Source organism: Vipera ursinii (genome assembly GCF_947247035.1).
Source record: "Vipera ursinii genome assembly, chromosome: 7".
Classification (NCBI taxonomy): Eukaryota; Metazoa; Chordata; class Lepidosauria; order Squamata; family Viperidae; genus Vipera; species Vipera ursinii.
This window is the reverse complement of record NC_139521.1, coordinates 3,523,372-3,545,053: the sequence shown is the minus strand read 5'-3', so window position 1 is coordinate 3,545,053 and position 21,682 is coordinate 3,523,372. Positions and strand designations below refer to the sequence as shown.

Genomic DNA, 21,682 nt, shown 5'->3' with positions numbered 1-21,682 from the left:
GGAGGAGGGCGGGGCGGGGCCTGCGTCAGGGGGGCGTTCCCAGCCCCTCCTCCCACCCGCCCCCACCTCCGCGCGCGCTGCAGGCTGGGAGCCGTAGTCCGCGCAGGACGCTGCCACGCCGGCGGGCGGGAGGGCCGGGCCGGACGGCTGATTGACAGCGGCGGCGCGCGTCGCCCTGGCAACGGGGCCCAACGCGGGCAGCGGCGGCGGCGGAGGTGAGCGGGGCGGCGGGCGGGCGAGCGGGGACCCTCCTCGGGCTCCCGCGGGAAGCGGTCCCGGGAGAGGGGAGCGCCGGGCCGGCGGAGATCGGATCCGGGCGGGAGGGAGGCGGCGGCGGCGGGAAGGGGCGACGGGGGTCCCGGGGGGGGCGGGGAAGGAGCGCCGGTCCCTCACGGCCGGGGAGGGGGGGCTCCGCGAGGGCATCTGGCCCTTCCCTTGGCTCTCTTCCTTTCCCTTTCTCTTCCCTTCTCCGTCCCTCCTCCTTTTCATCTTCCTTTCCCTTTTTCCTTTCTCCTCCTTTCTCTTTTTATCTCCCTTTCCTTTCCTATCCTTTCCTTTCTTCCTTTCCTTTTTCCCTCTTCCCTTTCCTTTTTTCCTTTCTTATCTTCCTTTCCCTGTCTCTTTTTAATCTCTCTTTTCCTTCCCTTTCCTTTCCTTCTTCCCTCTTCCCTTTCTTCCTTTGCTTTCTCCTTCTTTTATCTCCTTTCCTTTCTTCCTTTCCTTTTTCCCTCTTCCCTTCCCTTTTTCCTTTCTTATCTTCCTTTCCCTGTCTCTTTTTAATCTCTCTTTTCCTTTCCTTCTTCCCTCTTCCCTTTCTTCCTTCCCTTTCTCCTTCTTTTATCTCCTTTCCTTTCTTCCTTTCCTTTTTCCCTCTTCCCTTCCCTTTTTCCTTTCTTATCTTCCTTTCCCTGTCTCTTTTTAATCTCTCTTTTCCTTTCCTTCTTCCCTCTTCCCTTTCTTCCTTTCCTTTCTCCTTCTTTTATCTCCTTTCCTTTCTTCCTTTCCTTTTTCCCTCTTCCCTTCCCTTTTTCCTTTCTTATCTTCCTTTCCCTGTCTCTTTTTAATCTCTCTTTTCCTTTCCTTCTTCCCTCTTCCCTTTCTTCCTTCCCTTTCTCCTTCTTTTATCTCCTTTCCTTTCTTCCTTTCCTTTTTCCCTCTTCCCTTCCCTTTTTCCTTTCTTATCTTCCTTTCCCTGTCTCTTTTTAATCTCTCTTTTCCTTTCCTTCTTCCCTCTTCCCTTTCTTCCTTTCCTTTCTCCTTCTTTTATCTCCTTTCCTTTCTTCCTTTCCTTTTTCCCTCTTCCCTTCCCTTTTTCCTTTCTTATCTTCCTTTCCCTGTCTCTTTTTAATCTCTCTTTTCCTTTCCTTCTTCCCTCTTCCCTTTCCTCCTTTCCTTTCTCCTTCTTTTATCTCCTTTCCTTTCTTCCTTTCCTTTTTCCCTCTTCCCTTCCCTTTTTCCTTTCTTATCTTCCTTTCCCTGTCTCTTTTTAATCTCTCTTTTCCTTCCCTTTCCTTTCCTTCTTCCCTCTTCCCTTTCTTCCTTTGCTTTCTCCTTCTTTTATCTCCTTTCCTTTCTTCCTTTCCTTTTTCCCTCTTCCCTTCCCTTTTTCCTTTCTTATCTTCCTTTCCCTGTCTCTTTTTAATCTCTCTTTTCCTTCCCTTTCCTTTCCTTCTTCCCTCTTCCCTTTCCTCCTTTCCTTTCTCCTTTTATCTCCTTTCCTTTCTTCCTTTCCTTTTTCCCTCTTCCCTTCCCTTTTTCCTTTCTTATCTTCCTTTCCCTGTCTCTTTTTAATCTCTCTTTTCCTTCCCTTTCCTTTCCTTCTTCCCTCTTCCCTTTCTTCCTTTGCTTTCTCCTTCTTTTATCTCCTTTCCTTTCTTCCTTTCCTTTTTCCCTCTTCCCTTCCCTTTTTCCTTTCTTATCTTCCTTTCCCTGTCTCTTTTTAATCTCTCTTTTCCTTTCCTTCTTCCCTCTTCCCTTTCTTCCTTCCCTTTCTCCTTCTTTTATCTCCTTTCCTTTCTTCCTTTCCTTTTTCCCTCTTCCCTTCCCTTTTTCCTTTCTTATCTTCCTTTCCCTGTCTCTTTTTAATCTCTCTTTTCCTTTCCTTCTTCCCTCTTCCCTTTCTTCCTTTCCTTTCTCCTTCTTTTATCTCCTTTCCTTTCTTCCTTTCCTTTTTCCCTCTTCCCTTCCCTTTTTCCTTTCTTATCTTCCTTTCCCTGTCTCTTTTTAATCTCTCTTTTCCTTTCCTTCTTCCCTCTTCCCTTTCTTCCTTCCCTTTCTCCTTCTTTTATCTCCTTTCCTTTCTTCCTTTCCTTTTTCCCTCTTCCCTTCCCTTTTTCCTTTCTTATCTTCCTTTCCCTGTCTCTTTTTAATCTCTCTTTTCCTTTCCTTCTTCCCTCTTCCCTTTCTTCCTTTCCTTTCTCCTTCTTTTATCTCCTTTCCTTTCTTCCTTTCCTTTTTCCCTCTTCCCTTCCCTTTTTCCTTTCTTATCTTCCTTTCCCTGTCTCTTTTTAATCTCTCTTTTCCTTTCCTTCTTCCCTCTTCCCTTTCCTCCTTTCCTTTCTCCTTCTTTTATCTCCTTTCCTTTCTTCCTTTCCTTTTTCCCTCTTCCCTTCCCTTTTTCCTTTCTTATCTTCCTTTCCCTGTCTCTTTTTAATCTCTCTTTTCCTTCCCTTTCCTTTCCTTCTTCCCTCTTCCCTTTCTTCCTTTGCTTTCTCCTTCTTTTATCTCCTTTCCTTTCTTCCTTTCCTTTTTCCCTCTTCCCTTCCCTTTTTCCTTTCTTATCTTCCTTTCCCTGTCTCTTTTTAATCTCTCTTTTCCTTCCCTTTCCTTTCCTTCTTCCCTCTTCCCTTTCCTCCTTTCCTTTCTCCTTTTATCTCCTTTCCTTTCTTCCTTTCCTTTTTCCCTCTTCCCTTCCCTTTTTCCTTTCTTATCTTCCTTTCCCTGTCTCTTTTTAATCTCTCTTTTCCTTCCCTTTCCTTTCCTTCTTCCCTCTTCCCTTTCTTCCTTTGCTTTCTCCTTCTTTTATCTCCTTTCCTTTCTTCCTTTCCTTTTTCCCTCTTCCCTTCCCTTTTTCCTTTCTTATCTTCCTTTCCCTGTCTCTTTTTAATCTCTCTTTTCCTTTCCTTCTTCCCTCTTCCCTTTCTTCCTTCCCTTTCTCCTTGTTTTATCTCCTTTCCTTTCTTCCTTTCCTTTTTCCCTCTTCCCTTCCCTTTTTCCTTTCTTATCTTCCTTTCCCTGTCTCTTTTTAATCTCTCTTTTCCTTCCCTTCCCTTCTTCCCTCTTCCCTTTCTTCCTTTCCTTTCTCCTTCTTTTATCTCCTTTCCTTTCTTCCTTTCCTTTTTCCCTCTTCCCTTCCCTTTTTCCTTTCTTATCTTCCTTTCCCTGTCTCTTTTTAATCTCTCTTTTCCTTCCCTTTCCTTCTTCCCTCTTCCCTTTCCTCCTTTCCTTTCTCCTTCTTTTATCTTCCCTTCCCTTTCTCCTTTTATCCTCCCTTCCTTCTCTTTCCTCCTTTCCTTCCCTTTCTCCTCCTTTCATCTCCCTTCCCTTCCGTTCCCTTCCCTTTCTTCCTTTCCTTCCCCTCTCCTTTCCTCCCTCACCCCTTCCTTCATGTTTCTTTTCCTGACCTTTCCCTTTCCTCCGCTTCACCTTCCCTTCTTTCCTCCCCCACTCCTCCCCCTTCCTCCTCGTTCCCCATTCCCTTTTCCCCCTTCCTTTCTTTTTCCTTTCTCTTCCCGCTCGGAAACCCATAACTTCCGAGCCGCACCAGGACGATGGGCCGGCACGGCTTCTTGGGGGGTCGGGAAGACCCTTCCCCAGCTCTTGGGGGGGCGAGCGCAGTTTCTGGGCTGGCTTGGAGGAGTTCATTGTTTGCGCCTCTTCCCCTCCTCCAGCTGAAGTTATTCACTGCTGGGTGCTGGTATTTTGTGGCTGCCAAGTGTGCATTGCAAGGCTGCCTTGCCTCCCTTCTGCCCGCCTGCTTCCCAGGACTTCCCAAAGCTGCTTTTTTCCCAGGAGGCAACTGGACTTTCTGGTTTTTCCTTTGAAGACGTTTTGCTTCTCATCCCAGAAGCTTCCTCAGCTTCTGACTGGATGGTGGTGGAACGGAAGGATTTATACTCCTTGCAGAAAGCTGGTCGTTTGCCTCCTTTTAGAGGGTCGTTGAGGCCACACGGAGGTTTTTCTGTGTCCCCAGTTGTCCCACGGCGGGGGGCGGGGTTCAAGAGGCAAATGGACTTTCCTGATTTTCTTTGAAGATGTTTCGCTTCTCGTCCCAGAAGCTTCTCCGGCTCTGACTGGATGGTGAGGAGGTGGAAAGATTTATACTCCTTGCAGAGAGCTGGTCATTTGCACCCTTTTAGAGCAGGGGTCTTCAAACTCAGCCCTTTGATGACTTGTGGACTTCAACTCCCAGAATTCCTCAGCCAGGCACGCTGGCTGAGGAATTCTGGGAGTTGAAGTCCACAAGTCATCAAAGGGCCGAGTTTGAAGACCCCTGTTTTAGAGAGTCCTTGAGGCCATTTGTAAAGGCCTCCTCCTACTACTTCTTCCTCTTCTTCTTTCTCCCCCTTTCCCTTATCCTTCACCTCTTCCTTTTTCTCCTCCGCCCCTCATTTTTCTTTCTTTCTCTTTCTCTCTGTCTCTCTCTTCTATCCTTCTCCTTCCCCCCCCCATCTTCCTTCTCATCTTCCTTTTTCCCTTTCATTCTTCTCCCAAAGGTGCTTTTTTTTTCAAGAGGCAACTGGACTTTCTGGTTTTTCTTTGAAGACGTTTTTGCTTCTCATCCCAGAAGCTTCTTCGGCTCTGGCTGGATGGTGGGTGGGTGGGTGGAAGGATTTATACTCCTTGCAGAGAGCTGTTCCTTTGCCTTCTTTCAGAGAGTCGTTGAGGCCACTTGGAGGTTTATCTGTGTCCCCAGTGGTCCCAAAGGGGCTTTTTCAAGAGGCAACCAGACTTTCTCATCCCAGAAGCTTCTTCAGCTCTGGCTGGATGGTGGGGAACAGGAGGATTTATACTCCTTCTAGACAGCTGATCCTTTGCATCCTTTTTAAGGAGTCCTTGAGGCCCCTTGGAGGTTTACCTCCATCCTCAGGGTCACCTGAGTGGTGCAAATGGGTATGAAGCCTTCTTGGCTGCAGGATGTTTTTTCTGCCCCGGGTCCCTTGGAGACGGGCGCAGGCGGTTGGGGACGAGTCCGTGTGGTCTGCATCTCAGACTGAAGCGCAAAAGGTTTCTGTGGTCTGCCATGTTTTCTGGAAAATCCTTTTATAAGTCCAGTTGCTTCCTTGAAAAAAAAACACCTTTGGGATAACCATGAACTGGATGACTGAGGCTTTCCATAGACTGTTTCCCAGGACTTTTTTTTCCAGTTTCTTGGACTTCTTCGCTTGCAACACCGTCGGCTTCAAGCCTCCTTGGCTGGACGGGTCCTTTTGATTGCAGAGCGGCTGAGAGCCTTTAGCAGTAGGCGAAATAATAGGCTAGATGAGTAAAATTTCGTTTCAGGTCGTGCTTCAGGGGCCGGTAAAAACTTTTGCTTTGCTTCTGTGACCCTGGTCGTTTGGTTTTTCTTCCCCCCCATCCCCCAAATTATCCCCCAAATTATCCCCCCCTACATGTTGCAGCGTACGTTTGAACTGTCTTTGTTCGCGAAGGGCATTCTGTAAACCTGCCTATCAATCCGAAACTTTGCAATATAATATCTCCGCTGTGTCATATCTAATATACCTAACGTGTATATATATATGTTTTAGCAAGATGGAAATCCGAATTAACCTTAAACACTTGCAGGAATGTTTTTTTTAAAAAAAGTTTTGGGCATTTGTAAAATGCAAAAAAATGGCATTTATATTTTCCAGACTTAAGGCGCGTGCCTAACTATTACTGGTCCTTATCCGGATGGAGAACTAACTAACCATTCCCCCTAGAACAGGGGTGTCAAACTCAATTTCATTGAGGGCCGCATCAGCATTGCGGTTGCCTTCAAGGGGCTGGGTGGGTATGGCCAGGGTGGGTGTGGCCTACTGGGTGGGCGTGGCTAAAGTGTGTATGGCCTACTGGGTGGGCGTGGCCAGCTCTACATCGTTCGCATCAAGGGTGCCTATGGGGGCCTGGGCAGGAGTGGGACAGATCTGAGGTTCTCTGGCAGGAGGAGGGTCTCTGGGCCAGGGCAAAGGCAGTGGGGGCCGTTCCCTCACTGTTTCCAGGATGGCTTCGCGGGCCGCGTGAAACCACTTTGCGGGCCGGATCCGGCCCCCGGGCCTTGTGTTTGACATGTCTGCCCTAGAATAATAGCTGTGCCTTTGATCTCTGCCTTCCTTTGGCAATGCCCAATAAAGTCCTTTGATAATGGCTCACAGGTGTGGTGGTGCCTTCCTTGAACTCGTTTCCCGAGCTCGCCCGGGCTCCTTCACAAGTCTTGCCAGCCCTATTTGACCTGCCTAGGAGTTGCCGCTGCTCCAGGCTAAATGAGTGGCTTGAAGCTCCAGAATTCCTCCAACTGGCATGCAAAATTCTGTGGAAGGAAGGAAGGGAGGGAGGGAGGGGACGAAAGAAAAGAGGCAGAGAGTGAAAGAAAGTAGGAAAGAAAAATGAGTGAAGGAAGGATAGGATAGAATAGAATAGACTGGACTAGACTAGACTAGACTAGAATAAAGAAAATAGAGTAGAATAGAATAGAATAGAATAGAATAGAATAGAATATAGAGTAGAGTAGAGTAGAGTAGAGTAGAGTAGAGTAGAGTAGAGTAGAGTAGAGTAGAGTAGGAAGGGACCTTGGAGGTCTTCTAGTCCAGCCCCCTGCTTAAACAGGAGAACCTATACCATGTCAGACAAGTGACTGTCCAGTCTCTTCTTAAATACCTCCAGTGATGGAGCACCCACGATTTCTGAAGGCAGGCTGTTCCATTGGTTAATTCTATAAAATTTGAAGCTAGCCATTTCATAGGTTTCTCCCTGACAGTGCATTTGACAAGTGACTAGTATACTAAGCAATGATGCTTATGAACCTATTTTCTTTTCTTCCTTTAGGACGAGGGAAGATGCAGACTTGATAGCACATGAAAATGTAATTCTGGATAGATTTTTCAGCCCCAACAAATTCCCAGCATGTACAGACCAGGAGAGAAAGCCAAACGACGACTGCGCGCTCACGCTTCCAGCCTCAGAAACGTCGAAATTGCTAGAGGAAGAGCGGGATACGGTTTTACCCTTTCTGGCCATGCTCCCTGCGTGCTTAATTCTGTTTTGAAAGGAAGTCCCGCAGATTACGTGGGGCTCAAGGCCGGAGATAAGATATTTGTGATCAATGAAATCAATGTGAAGAGGGCCTCCCACGAAGATGTGGTGAAGCTGATAGGCAAATGCTCCGGGGTTTTGCACATGGTCATTGCGGAAGGGTTCGGTCACGCTGAAGCTTGCTCAAGCGACGAAGAAGATGGTCTTTATGATGGCAAAGGGTGGCCAAAGACCAAGCCTGACTTGAAAGGCCCCGGTATAAACCGGGCGGAGAAAGTGGTGGAGGAAATGCAGTCAGGTGAAATTTTCAACATGATCTTTGAAAGTTCTAATATTTGTGCTAGCGAGGGGCAGATACCAAAAAGAAAAGAAACTTCCGCTCATGACGGGGCCAAGATGGAAACGGAACCTCCACCTAGGAACGATCAACCCCACATGCCGTACAATGAGGAACGGCCACAAGCCTTGAACAGTGACTCGGTTTTTCAGGCTGGATGGGAAAACCAGGAGTACTGCGGAATTGACGCCAGCATTTTAAATGTAGCCATGATTGTGGGCTACCTGGGATCCATCGAACTCCCTTCTTCGAGTTCCAATCTGGAATACGACAGCTTGCAGGCCATCCGCGGTTGCATGCGCCGTCTTCGGGCCGAGCAAAAGATCCATTCCTTAGTGGCGATGAAGATCATGCACGACTCCATTCAGCTCTGCACAAATCTGTCCGTTGTGATTGCAAAGTATCCAGCTGAGAAGCTGGCCTTCAGCGCGCTCTGTCCCGACGACAAACGTTTTTTTGGACTGGTCACCATGCAGAGCGTGGACGAGGCAAGCTTAGCTCCGGAGGACGAAGCGGTCTTGAGGACCTCCTGCCACGTGTTTATGGTGGATCCGGAGCTATTCAGTCATAAAATTCATCAGGGCATTGCCCGCCGATTCGGATTGGAGTGCACGGCGGATCCCGACACCAACGGCTGCCTTGAGTTCCCTTTGTCGTCTCTCCCAGTCCTTCAGTTTGTCTCTGTCCTGTACAGGGACATGGGGGATTTCATCGAGGGGGTGCGGGCCAGAGCCTTCCTTGATGGAGAAGCAGATGCCCATCAGAACAACAGCATGAGCAGTAACAGTGACAGCGGGATTGGGAACCTCTATCAAGAAGAAAAAAGTAGGGTATTAGTGGTCGATTTAGGAAGCAACACCAACAAACACCTGCTTGGTAATAATGTACAGGGCAGTCCAATAAACAGAGCTCACAATTCCCACTGGAATTTTAGTCACGAACAAGAAAACGTAGGGCCAGGACCTGTTTTCCAGAACGATAAATCTCAAAACCTAAGTAAATTCCTGGCGTCTTCAGCTCATGCCGACGTTGCGGCAACGTCTTCGAAAAGCTCAGCGCCGCCTGGTAAGAAGAACCCCGCGGACAATCAGAGGTGGTTGCCTGTTCACGTACTGAAAGATTGGCAACACGGATGTCTAAGTGACCAAGAGTCGTACACGGATTCCACCGACGGCTGGTCAAGCGTCAACTGTGGGACGCTCCCGCCTCCTATGAATAAAATCCCTGCAGATAGATACAAGGTCAGCGGCGGCTTTGGCCAGCCTCATCTCGTGTCCCCGACGAAAGAACTGGCTGAGAAAGAATTTCAGGTGGCTTCAGAGCCCTTCGATTCTCGACACGGTTTCAGAACACCCAGAGAAGAAAAAAAGATAAGCGCGGTACGTTAATAAAATACAGGTAGTCTTCGCCTCGTTCCTGCAATAGGGGACTTTATATACCGCTGCTGCTCCTGCTAAGATGTTATTCTTAAACAATTTTAAGTATCTTGTGTTTACTGTAAGCTTAGGTGAGGAAATGTGGAAACTTTTTTTAAATAGCCCTAGAGGGGTGAGGGTTTCCACTCAGTGGAAAAGGCTGCATTGGTTTGCAGTGGAGTTTAGTGGGAAGGGAAGGAAGTCCTCAAACGAGCAGTGATCTTGTCCAGGAGTGGATTTTTGCTCAGGAAGAGAGGCGTATGTCTTTGCTGAATGCAGGGGGATCTACCAACCTTATGGGGTGCAGGAGCAGCTGCTCTGGAAAGGAGAAAAGGGTGAACAGTTTGTTCCATACCAAATGTGCATGCCTAAATCTGGATTCCCCCCCCCCCCGTTGCGTGCTCAGAGTTGGAGAGAATGAAAGCAGGGCTGCTATTTAAAGCGTTTACCATTTTCAGACAATGTTTTTCTCTCAAATTCAAGAGCACCCCACAATAAGAACGTTTTAGATTCCATTGTTTAAGAATAGAACAAAACCCTACAATTAAGAAAATTACATTACTGTGTCGACACTAAACAAATCCCAGCTGCTGCTAATTTTGCTCGACAAAGAACTTGAAAACCTGCAAATGGAAACAAAGATTGGGCAGTGCAATTACCCAACAAAAAGAACTCGAGGCAGGGTTGTGCAGTTTCGTTAGTGTTGTTCATGCATCAGCAAGTAACTGTGGATAAGTTGGAATGAGGGATTTCTTGCGATCAACACGAGCCCAGTAAATGATTATTTTATTGAATATCTCCCAAGTGCTAGAGCTAATATTCTTCCAAAATAAGTACAACAGAAGAATAGAATATAGAATTAAAAACTTTATTGTAGTGTCCTGGGGGTCATGTGATCCCCTTTTGCAGCCTTCTGACCAGCAAAGTCAATGGGGAAGCCAGATTCATTTAACAATGAACAACTTTTACCCCTAGAGAGGTAAAAGTAAAGGAGTCCCTGTGGATTTTACTCCGCTAGTCGAGAAATGGGAGAAAGCGGACTGGGAAGCGAGGCGGGCTCCCGAACGGCCCCTAATGGATGGCCTGGTCCTAGGTGGGCGGGTGGGCCATCAGGCGATCCGGCAATAGACGGCCACCTGTCTCCCGGCCGTTTGGGGCGACAACACCCTGCCTTGTATTGGGGGAACGCAGCGAAAGGGCCGTGCTTGGATCCCTTGAGAAGGTTCAGCGTGGCGCTGGGAAGGGGCTGAGGGTGGTGGCCGCCTCTACTTTGTTTGGAGCAAAAGGGATCGCAAGAGAGCGGGTAGACCTGCAGCTAGTGCTGCAGCCCCATGCGTTTCCCACTCCGCTAGTTGCTGCTGACTCTAGGGGGTGCTGCTCATCATCGTTTCAAGGCCATTGAGCCAGCACTGTCCAAAGAAATTTCTGCGGTCATGTGGCCAGCATGATGTCACGGAACGCTGTTACCTTCCCACCAAAGCACTACCTATTTATCTACTCGCATGTGCGTGCTTTCAAACTGCTGGGTTGGCAGGAGCAAGGATCGGGGGGCTCACTCTGTCTACAGCGCTCGGGTCTTGAACCTGGGCTGCCGGCTTTCCAGCCAACAAGCCCAGCATCTTAACCCCTGAGCCGCTGCTGTCGCCCCTACCCGGAGAGGGGAATGCCTAAATTGGCAGATCCCATAGGGAGCTTTTGGCGCACCAACACTCTTACTGCTTATCCTACTTTGTGCGTGGGGAATTGGCTTTAAAATGAGGCTTAATAAAATTTGCTTTCGAGGAAGTACCTGGGAAATAGATCATGAAGAATGAAGTTGGAAACCTAATCCAGTGTCTTATTTTTGTGGCTTATGTAGAGGGCAAAATTCGGACCCGAGTTCGGATTGGTACAACTGTTCCATCATTCTTCTTCGGCTCGAAAATCATTTGGACGCGCCAAGAGATTCAGTGTTACCCGTTCGCTCGAGGATCTCGAGGTAACTGTGAGTTTTGTATGACTTCCTACAACGACGGTAAATGCGTGTTAATAAGTTTGTTCATTTTGACGCTGGAAAATTAATAGAGAGTTCATTAAGTACAAACGCACTTTTGGATGCTCTGCCTTGGAGCGGCCTTGCGCTTCCCCAGTTCCTCATTTTTTGAGTCTTAAATTCTGCTTTTCTCAGCAAGATTTAGTATTTGTGACTGCAAAGGTTTTCTTACACAGAGAGGCTCACAGATTTAAACTTTGGGGACGGCTGTGCGATCACCAAGAGCACAATTGAACTCCTGATGTCAGTCGCTAAGCGGGACATTTGTTCAGTTGAGCGTGGCCCCATTTTACGGCCTTTCTTGCCACAGCCGTTAAGCAAAATCGCTGCGGTCGTTAAGTTAGAAAAACGGTCGTAAAAGCGAGTCTGGCTTCACCCCATCAATTTTGCTGGCCAGAACGTGGCCAAAGGGGACCACACGATCTCGGGACACTGCGACACGGTCATAAATAGGAGGCAGTTGACAAGCATCTCAATTTTGATCGCTGCAGCGGTCGTTAAGTGTGAAAAAAGACGGTCGTCTTAGTGATGCTGCAACTTGAAACAGTCGCTGCAGTGCTTGGCTCTGGAGAACGTTCTTGAAGACACACTTTTCTTTTTAAAGTAATTTTATTCATTTTCTATTATTACAATTCGTTACCGCTTAATGAGCAACGTATTGTCTGGGTTGATTTATTATTTTTTTTTGCTTAGTCCTAAAAGTTAAGATCTTGCTCTCCTTTTTCCAGCCCTTGTTAAAATAAGTCCCATGTTGGGAAATATTCTGTATTCTTTTTTTTTTTTTCTTTGATTCTCAATGCAAGTCTGTCCAGTTCAGCACAGTTGAAGACACCACTTTTCAACATTTCAGAGCTCGCTGGCTGAAAACGAGCGGGTGCGGTGCCTGTTTTGTGTGTGTGTGTGTGTGTGTGTGTGTGTGTGTAGGGGGGGGGGAAGAAATCCTGTTCTGCCAGGAAAGGGAGATCTCGTAAACTCAACTCAAAGGAGGAAAGAACGGGGCGAGCCGATTGGCGCAAGCTGCAAAACAGACTTGTGCCGTGCGATTCCAATCTTCCCTGGACTTGCAGCTACACGCCAAGAAGCTCGCAAAAGGTAACAAGCTTTTTGCAGGAACTGTCTGAATCCGGAGCCGGAGGTTCAACTTGCCTAAACGAAGAATTGGGAAGAAAGAAAAAAAAAAGGAAAGAAAAGCAACTGGCGGATGGCTCATTGCTATGCAGAGGTGGTCACAGCAGGAATTTAAAGCCTGGAGTTTTGGGGCTGCTTCTCCCTGTTGTGGCAGCGCGGCGAAGGAGCCCACGTTGAACCTGGGCGGGGAGACAAGAGGGAAAGAGAGGACAAGACACGTCCCGCTCCCAGTCGTTTTTTGCGAGGAAGGAGCATGTCTCAGCAATTTGACTTAAATGGGAGATAAGGCCCCAGAGTCTGTCTGTTCATGGATAAAATTTGCAAAGCCAGTCACGTAAGTTTCCTTTTTCTTTAAAAAAAAAATAAAATAAAGAAAAAAGAGCGGGGCGGGGGGAAATAGTCTATATTGGGTCTTGCGGGGCGAAAAAAATAATTCTTTCTGTCTTTATTCTGCGGATGGGTGATTTTTCTTTGTTGGTTATTTAACGACGCTGTCAACGAACAATAATTTCCTAGGGTTTTCTAATGCTCAACGGTGACTGGCTGGTTTGAGTTTCCTAAGCCATTTCTGTTTTGTTTGCGAGGCGTTGAACTGTTTTTGTGTCTCGTTCCAAGTTTTAACCCTCTCGAGCGTCGCTTTGCTTGAGGTTTTCTGCCTTTCGAACTGAACGGAGGCGAGCGTTTCAAAAAGATCGGGGCGGAATATTTACAAATCGGACAGATTGATGGCGAAAAGAAGGTTAAAACAGCCTTAGGCTCTTTTTTTATCCCTGTTGAGGAAAAAACAACAACAATGTTTAGTTGAGAAGGAAGTTTTCCGTGGGGATTTTACCAATGGTCTGTCAATTTAACGTCTGATATTCAGATATTTGTAACCTTCCTCTCCAAAGGCAAAAGTTTTAATCTCTTATTCGTCGTCTCGCATTGTGTATGGAGGCGATGTGTTTTCTCTCTCGATAGGAACAGCAGCTGGCAAGGAATAATGGGTGATGGATAAAAAAAATATGAGAGGAACGTGTTCAGACATTAGTGAACAATCCTCAAGCACAGCTAGTTCTATCTAGACTTGGTTAGTGACTGTTCAAAGTTACAACGGCATGGGGAAAAAACGACTTGGGACCATTTTTCACCCTTGCCATGTGATCCAAATCCAGATGCTTGGCAACTGGCATGTACTTACGACGGTTGCAGTGTCCCCGGGGGTGTGTGTGTCACGTGATCTCCTTTTTTGCGACCTCCTGGCAAGCAAAGCCAGCGAGGGAAGGCAGGTTCACTTAACAACCGGGGCTACCGACTTAAAACCCCGTGATGACTCACTTAACAACGGCGGCAAGAAAAGCCGTAAATTGGGGTCGAAACTCACGGAACCAGTGTTTCCCTCAGCAACGTCAATGTTTTTGTATTCCTGGCTGATCAATTCTCTCTTTCTCTCTTTTCCCACCCCTCTCTCCCTGCAGTCTACAACCGTGTCGGATGGAGGTAAGCTAAATACTTCGGTGTTCAGAAACAGGACCGATGTTTTTTTTGTGGTTCTTTTGGCACTTTGACAATGAGTGATACATTTGCCTACAGTAACTGCACACATGTTGGCTTGTTTATAGACTAATTGTTAGGTCTAACACCCAACAAACACGTTGTCAATTTGAACCGGCTGCTCATTTAAACTTTGATATTACGGGAGGAGGGTGAGGGAAGAGGCTGACCTACGCGGGACCATGGATTTCGCGAGAGGAGGGCCAGAGGGTGGCGCGATCTGGAGGGGGGGGGGGAAGCGGGAGGGGAATTAGAATGGAGGACAACAGGAGATGAGGGAATTGGGGGGGGTGGCTTATGGGGAGGGTGGACCCAGAGCCCACACTAATGGTAGCTCCATGTCCTGAGCATGGGTGGATTCTGGCTGTCGATGCCGACCACAATCCTTGGTTGTACACACAGAGCCATAGGATCAAAATCACGCAAAGTATTAGCACCCCTCTACAAAGCCTTAGTAAGGCCACACTTGGAATGCTGCATCCAGTTTTGGTCACCACGATGTAAAAAAGATGTCGAGACTCTGGAAAGAGTGCAGAGCAGAGCAACAAAGAGGATCAGGGGACTGGAGGCTAAAACACATAAGGGGACGGTGGCTGGAATTGGGGATGTCTAGTTTAACGAAGAGAAGGACCAGGGGTGACGTGATAGCAGTCTTCCAGTATCTCAGGGGCTGCCCCAAAGAAGAGGCAGTCAAGCTATTCTCCAAAGCACCTGAAAGGCAGAGTAAGAAGCAACGGATGGAAACTAATCAAGGAGAGAAGCAACCTGGAACTAAGGAGAAAATTCCTGACAGTGGGAACAATTAACCAGTGGAACCACCTGCCTCCAGAAGCTGTGAATGCTCCAACACTGGAAGCTTTTAAGAAGAGACTGGACAGCCATTTTTGCCTGCAATGGTACGGGGTTTCCTGCCTGAGCAGGGGGTTGGACTAGATGACCTCCAAGGTCCCTTCCAACTCTGTTATTCTGTAAATGTCTGGGTCTCTTTTTCCTGCTTCTCCCCCCCCCCCCCGTTGTCTGGATGAAGACACTTTTTCTGTAAAAGCCATCCTTCCTGCTAGATATCCCAGCACCTTGGAAAGTTCTGGGTGCTCTTCCTATCCTTGTTTTACCTTAAGGAGAGACTGGACAGCCATTTTTGTCTGAAACGGTACAGGGTTTCCTGCCTGAGCAGGGGGTTGGACTAGAAGACCTCCGAGGTCCCTTCCGGCTCTATTCCGATGGATTGATTGAATGCCATTGTCGGTATTGAAGCGTCCTTCCGCTTTTGTGCGTGAAGCAGTCTTGCTGCCGTCAACATACATTACATCAAAGTTCCAGTTTTTTCCCCCCCAAGTCTTTTTTCCCCCCCATTAAACCCAGAAAAAGACATTTCTGGTTTTATCTTTATATTCACTTTGAGAATCTTCTGTAGGAAGATGTGAATCCTAGGTTTCCTGCCTGAGCAGGGGGTTGGACTAGACGACCTCCAAGGTCCCTTCCAACTACTTCTTCTTCTTCTTCTCCTTCTTCTTCTTCTTCTTCTTCTTCTTCTTCTTCTTCTTCTTCTTCTTCTTCTTCTTCTTCTTCTCCTTCTCCTTCTCCTTCTCCTTCTCCTTCTCCTTCTCCTTCTCCTTCTCCTTCTTCTTCTTCTTCTTCTTCTTCTTCTTCTTCTTCTTCTTCTTCTTCTCCTCCTCCTCTTCCTCTTCTTCCTCCTCCTCCTCCTCATTATTATTATTATTATTATTATTATTATTATTATTATTATTATTATTATTATTATTATTATTATTATTAAATAAACGTCCACCATAAATGATAAAAGGTCCCTTCTTTACACTTGCATTTCCAACATTCATTTGAAATACCTTCCTGACAACCTATCTGGTGTTAAATACCAACGGTACATCATCTTTTTTTTTAAAAAAAAATCTTTTAGATTATACTTCAGTGTGAATTTCAGACCTTTCGTCCACATGTTCTCCCGTTCGTCTCTCGCATTACATTCTACCCGAAGCTCCTTGCCCACTGAATAATCAGACGATACTTTACGTATTCGTTCTCCAAATTCAAATGCGGTAACCATTTATAAACCCATCGTGCAGTTTACTGGGTGTCACAGATCGCTGGAGTCTTTGGAAACGGAAGCAGAAGCCAAAGCCGAAGCCAGCTTAAAATAAACCTCCATCTCTCGGGTCTGGCTCTAAAATCTAGCCAGTCGCTTGACGGTGTGCAAATGCTCCAAAGTGACCCAACTCATCCCCAGTGTCGTCTTTTTTTTTTTTTTAAAGTTGTCAACCTTCTTAATTTTCCAGAGGGGAGCAAGAAAGCCCAGCGGGAAACCGTTCGTGTGTGGATCGCTTTTTGGGTTAGCCTTCTTGCCGGGTGAATAATTCATGTCCCTTTGGCAACAGTCACGACGCGCTTTTTCCTTTCAATTATTGATGTCTCACTCGGTCGGCTTTGCGTTCAGGTGTACCAACAGCATCCTTCAGGTTGTCGAGGGAGGGGGGGGGCCAAGGGGAGGAAATGCCACTTGGAAGAAATGCTGTGAAATAGAGAAAAGAAACAGGGAGGAACAATGCTTGCTGGGGTCACCACCGCCGGAAGGCCAGGTGGGCTTCTCTGGGGGGGTCGGCCCCTCTGCCGGGCATGGCCTCTGGCGGATGGCCCCGCCTGAACCACTGGAGGCATCTGCTGAAGTGGCACCACCACAGGGGCTCCTACCAGCTTTGTCCAGGTAATGCCTTGCGGATCCTGACTGGCCGCTTCCCTTTTAACGGAGTAACAGAGTCGGAAGGGACCTGGGAGGTCTTCTAGTCCAACCCCCTGCTCAGGCAGGAAACCCTGTACCCCTGCAGACAAGTGGTTGCCCAGTCTCTTCGTAAAAATCTTCAGTGTTGGAGCATCCACAGCTTCTGGAGGCAAGTGGGTCCACTGCTGTTTATACGTAAGGGTGTAGGGGTGTAAAACGTATGTTGTACGTAGCGTGTTTGAATGTTTGTTGTGTGTGTGTGTGTGTACACTTTTTGAGAGCAGGCAACTAAATTTCATTTTTAACACGTGCCAATGTGCCCACAGTAAAAGAAATGACAATAAAGTTTATCCGTTAGTTCCAGGTTGCTTCTCCCCTTGATGAGTTTCCATCCGTTGCTTCTTGTCCTGCCTTCAGGCGCTTTGGAGAATAGCTTGACTCCCTCTTCTTTGGGGCAGCCCCTGAGATACTGGAAGACTGCTATCCTGTCCCCCCTCGTCCTTCTCTTCCTTAAAACTAGACATACCCAATTCCAGCAACCGTTCCTTATATGTTTTGGCCTCCAGTCCTCTAATTATCACTAGTTAATTAATTGTCCTCACCATCAGGAGGTTTCTCCTTAGTTCCAGGTTGCTTCTCTCCTTGATCAGTTTCCATCCCTTGCTTCTTGTCCTGCCTTCGGGCGCTTGGGAGAATAGCTTGACTCCTTCTTCTTTGGGGCAGCCCCTTAGATATCATGTCACTCCTGGTTCTTCTCTTCATTAAACTAGAAATTCCCAATTCCAGCCACCATCCCTTATGTGTTTTAGCCTCCAGTCCCCTGATCCTCTTTGTTGCTCTTCTCTGCACTCTTTCCAGAGTCTCGACGTCTTTTTTTTTTTTTTACATCGTGGTGACCAAAACTGGATGCAGGATTACCAGGGCCTTATAAAGTGATATTAACATTTCACACAAACTTGATCCTATCCCTCTTTTAATGCAGCCGAAGACTGTCTTGGCTTTTTTTTTTTTTTTGGCAGCTGCAGCACACAGCTGGATGGAGACATTTCCTCCACAGCTTGTAACCAGGAAGATTCGGAGCTGAAGCTCTGATGACCAAAGGCCGGCGCTGCCCTTTCTTTTGGTGTGGGTCCCAAGGAGGCCTCCAGCCGTCTTCTCCCCTACCCCATCCTCAAGCTGCCTGGCTCTCCCCTTCCCTTCCCTTGGCACTACAAATCCCATGAGTTTCTAATAGGTTAGGCTCGGCAGGTCCCATGTTGCCCAGCCATTTGCAGATCCAAACTGGGCAGAACAGTTATTTTACCAAGAAATGTCTGTAGAGATTCTCAGTCCTCCAGGTCAAAGTTGTCCCAAAGGTGCTTTTTTTCAGGAAGCAACTGGACTTCCTTTGTTTTTTCCTTTGAAGACATTTTGCTTCTCATCCCAGAAGCTTCTTCTCCTCTGACTGGATGGTGGGGGGAAATGGGAGGATTTATACTCCTGGCAGACAGCTGCTCATTGGCCTTCTTTTTAGAGAGTCGTTGAGGCCCCTTGGAGGTTTGTCTGTGTCCTCAGGGTCACTTGAGTGGTGCAAATGGGTGTGGAGCCTTCTTGGAACTGCTGGAAGGCCCGTGTGGCAGACTCGAGATAGGGATACAACATCATCCATCTCCAGTCAAGAGTAACTCTTGCCCTGCAGCTAATTGGCCATGCCACGTTGACCATGGCCAGTTGGCTGTGGCGAGTTGTCCTAGACCAGGGGTCTTCAAACTTGGCCCTTTTATGACTTGTGGACTTCCAGAACTCCTCAGCCAGCATGGAATTCTGGGAGTTGAAGTCCACATACCTTAAAAGCTGCTCAGCTTGAGAAACAGCGATGTGGAGAAGGGGTCTTCAAACATGGCCCTTTGATGATTTGTGGACTTCAACTCCCAGAATTCCTCAGCCAGGCACGCGTGCCTGGCTGAGAAATTCTGGGAGTTGAAGTCCACAAGTCATCAAAGGGCCAAGTTTGAACACCCCTGTCCTAGACACAGCAGCAAAGGCTGGCCCTTTTCCCGTGGTTCTCTCTCTCCCCTGTAGCAAACCAGAAATTTCACGGTTTTCAATTCCAGAGATGCCTTCACTGGCCGATTAATTTCCTCTTTGCCGCTTCCGCAGAGCTCAATCACAGCGACTTGAAAGATGGCGCCAGTGATAGCAGCCTCAGCAGCAATGCCAGTCTGCCCAGCGTCCAGAGCTGCCGACGGCAACGAGAAAGAAGAGTTGCCAGTTGGGCTGTTTCCTTTGAGCGGCTTCTTCAGGATCCCCTGGGTATTCGATATTTCTCTGTAAGCAATGGAGAATAACGGCACCCTGGTTTTTGGTTTGGTGTTACCCAAAACAAAGTGCGCTGAACGAGGGTCTAACCGCAACTGACAATCAGATCCTGGTGGTATCTAAGAGAGCATGGCCAGCCTGGGCCTGAGATCTCCTGGACAAGTCCTCTCTAGGCTAATCTTCCCTGACCTGGGCAAGTACATCAGGGCCAGAGGGGGAACAGGAGTTACAGGCCCTAGAGATGAGAATGCGACAATTCGCGGTGGCCAACCCGCCGCATGACTACTCCCCACGGCCACTTTGCCGTGGGTCAACTCACTGCAGGATCATTCTGTCCCTCCTTTTGCATCCTTCCTTTAAGGGTTCTATTCCACCGTTTCTTTGATTATTAGAGTGCAACTTTTGTCCTGCAATGAGTTGTTCTGTGTTGAGTTGGCCATGATGAGTTGGCCATGGCGAATTGGCCCTAGAGAGTTGGCCATGGAGAGTTGGCCACAGTGAGTTGACCCTGGTGAGTTGGCCATAGAGACTTGGCCATGGTTAGTTGGCTGTGATGAGTTGGCCATGGCGAGTTGGGCATAGAGAGTTGGCCATAGAGAGTTGGCCATGATGAGTTGGCCATGGCGGCCATGGAGAGTTGGCCACGACCAATTGTCATAGATCCTTAGGGAGGGTCCAAGGCTTTCTGTGAAGGAAGGAGAGAAGGGGTGCTGTGCCCAGGTGCTTATGACCTCAGTTGGAAGAAACATCATCTGTAGGTTTGGGCTGTTACATTCTTTTTTGGCCCCAAATACATGTAATAATTTTCAAATAATGCTTTTCTGGGCAACGTATGTGGACACGTGGGACATGATAGCTTCAGGACTTTCTGGATATGGCTGTCTGTCTGGCTGTCTTTGGGGTGGGGGCTATTTTGAGGACAGAGCCACACTCCCTCCCCCCTCCCCCGTTTAATCCCTTGAGCCAGGAGATGGCTAGAGGGAGCTGAACCTCAAGATTTCCTCCTGTTTTATGCCGATCGTGGTTGTCTCCTCCTGTGCCATCTCAAGTGTGGTGGCCCCATCATTCTTCTCAAGAGGTGTGCTTAATTCAACTGCCGTTGCAGCTCAGTTGGCTTTTGAGCCCCACCAGAATCTCTGCCAACCCAGACTGAAGACCGACTTTGAAAGAGACACAACGGTGTGTGTGTGTGTGTGTGTGTGTGTGTGTGTCCCTCTCTGGAAGACGTTTCGGGGTTCGAGACCTAGCGGGCTTTGGAAGGATTCTCGGACGTGTGATTTTTAATCCCTTTCTCCAAGCAGGATTTTTTACGGAAGGAATTTAGCGAAGAGAACATTCTGTTTTGGCAAGCCTGCGAATATTTTAATCACATACCTGCCCACGACAAAAAGGAGGTAAGTCTGCTTTGTCTTCACCGTTGATAAATTCAGGCTGTTCGAAATCTTTGGAAGGTCTGAGGGGTGTGTGGGGATGGGTGGGATGGGAGGGAAGCAGGGAGAAGAAAGTAACTCCAGCCCCAAGAAGGATAATATAGGTCGTCCTCAACTTACAACGGTTCATTTAGTGACCATTCAGAGTTCCAACGGCACTGGGGGGGAAAAAGGGACTTACGGCCATTTTTCACACTTACGACGTTCCCCGTGATCCTGTGATCGCAACTGAGATGCTTGGCGACTGGTTCGTGCTTACGATGGCTGCAGCGTCCTGGGGTCACGTGATCCACTTTCGCGACCTTCTGACACGCCAAGTCAGCGGGGACAGCCAGAATCACCTCACAACCAAGTTAATAAACTTATCGACTGCAGCGATTCACTTTATGACTGTGGCAAGAAAGCTCGTGAAATGGGGTAAAGCTCCCTTAACAAGTGTGTGTCCCTTAAGAGCGGAAATGTTGGGGCTCAGTCACGGTCGTAACTCGAGGACCACCTGTGTTAAGGAAGGGATCCTGCAGGGCAAGGGGGCAACTTTCCCAGCGGAAGGAAAGGCTCACCCAGCTGGTAAAGTCCCTTTTCACTGTGGCCCTGCCCACGCCCACAGCTAGGAGAGGGGGCACCTGGACTCTCCCCCCAGTGGCATGGGGTTGGTGCAGGGTGGGGTACATATTGCAGGCACCCTTCATCAAGGCCGAGAGCTCTGAAATGGGTTGGGGTCAGTGGTGGGATTCAAATACCTGAATAACCGGTTCTCTTATTGGATGCAGGCCTGGGCCTCCTAGAACGGACTTCCGGAAGTGGCATCCACGCACTTCCGGTGGGCCGTTCTAGGCCTGGGAGGCATCCTCCAGGCCTCGGAGGCCTAGAACAGGCTTCCAGAAGTGGCATCCACACACTTCTGGCGGGCCGTTCTAGGCCTGGGAGGCCTCCTCCAGGCCTCGGAGGCCTAGAACAGACTTCCGGAAGTGGCATCAACGCACTTCCAGCGGGCCGTTCTAGGCCTGGGAAGCATCCTCCAGGCCTCAGAGGCCTAGAACAGGCTTCCAGAAGTAGCATCCACACACTTCCAGCAGGCCATTCTAGGCCTGGGAAGCATCCTCCAGGCCTCAGAGGCCTAGAACAGGCTTCCAGAATTGGCATCCACACACTTCTGGCGGCCGTTCTAGGCCTGGGAGGCCGCCTCCAGGCCTCAGAGGCCTAGAACAGGCTTCCAGAAGTGGCATCCACGCACTTCTAGTGGGCCGTTCTAGGCCTGGGAGGCCTCCTCCAGGCCTCCCAGGCCTAGAATGGACTTCCGGAAGCAGTGTGCGTTCAGCCGGTTCTCTGAACTCAGCAAAATTTAGCCACCGGCTCTTCCGAACCGGTGCAAGCCGGCTAAATCCCACCACCGGTTGGGGGTCTGCATCCTCTTTCATACACAGAAGGGTGGCAGGAATTGGCTAGGCCTAGTTTGATGACATGACGGGCAGCCTTCCAATATTGAAATGCGAGTCAGTTGCCAAGCCTCGTGAATTCCGATCAGGTGGCTCTGGGGATGCT

General features: G+C 48.4%; 1 protein-coding gene across 1 annotated transcript in view; it reads left to right on the top strand.

Moving 5' to 3' along the window:
* The first annotated feature begins 182 nt into the window (after positions 1–182).
* The window catches only part of RGS12 (regulator of G protein signaling 12), a 47,779-nt gene continuing 26,279 nt past the window's right edge, over positions 183–21,682 (top strand). The window contains exons 1-6 of the mRNA XM_083368059.1: positions 183–215; positions 7,027–8,949; positions 10,844–10,963; positions 13,603–13,624; positions 18,552–18,721; positions 20,012–20,104. Of these exons, the coding sequence (XP_083224185.1) occupies positions 7,105–8,949; positions 10,844–10,963; positions 13,603–13,624; positions 18,552–18,721; positions 20,012–20,104 (2,250 nt within the window). The 5' untranslated portion in view covers positions 183–215; positions 7,027–7,104. The remainder of the gene's footprint in view (positions 216–7,026; positions 8,950–10,843; positions 10,964–13,602; positions 13,625–18,551; positions 18,722–20,011; positions 20,105–21,682) is intronic.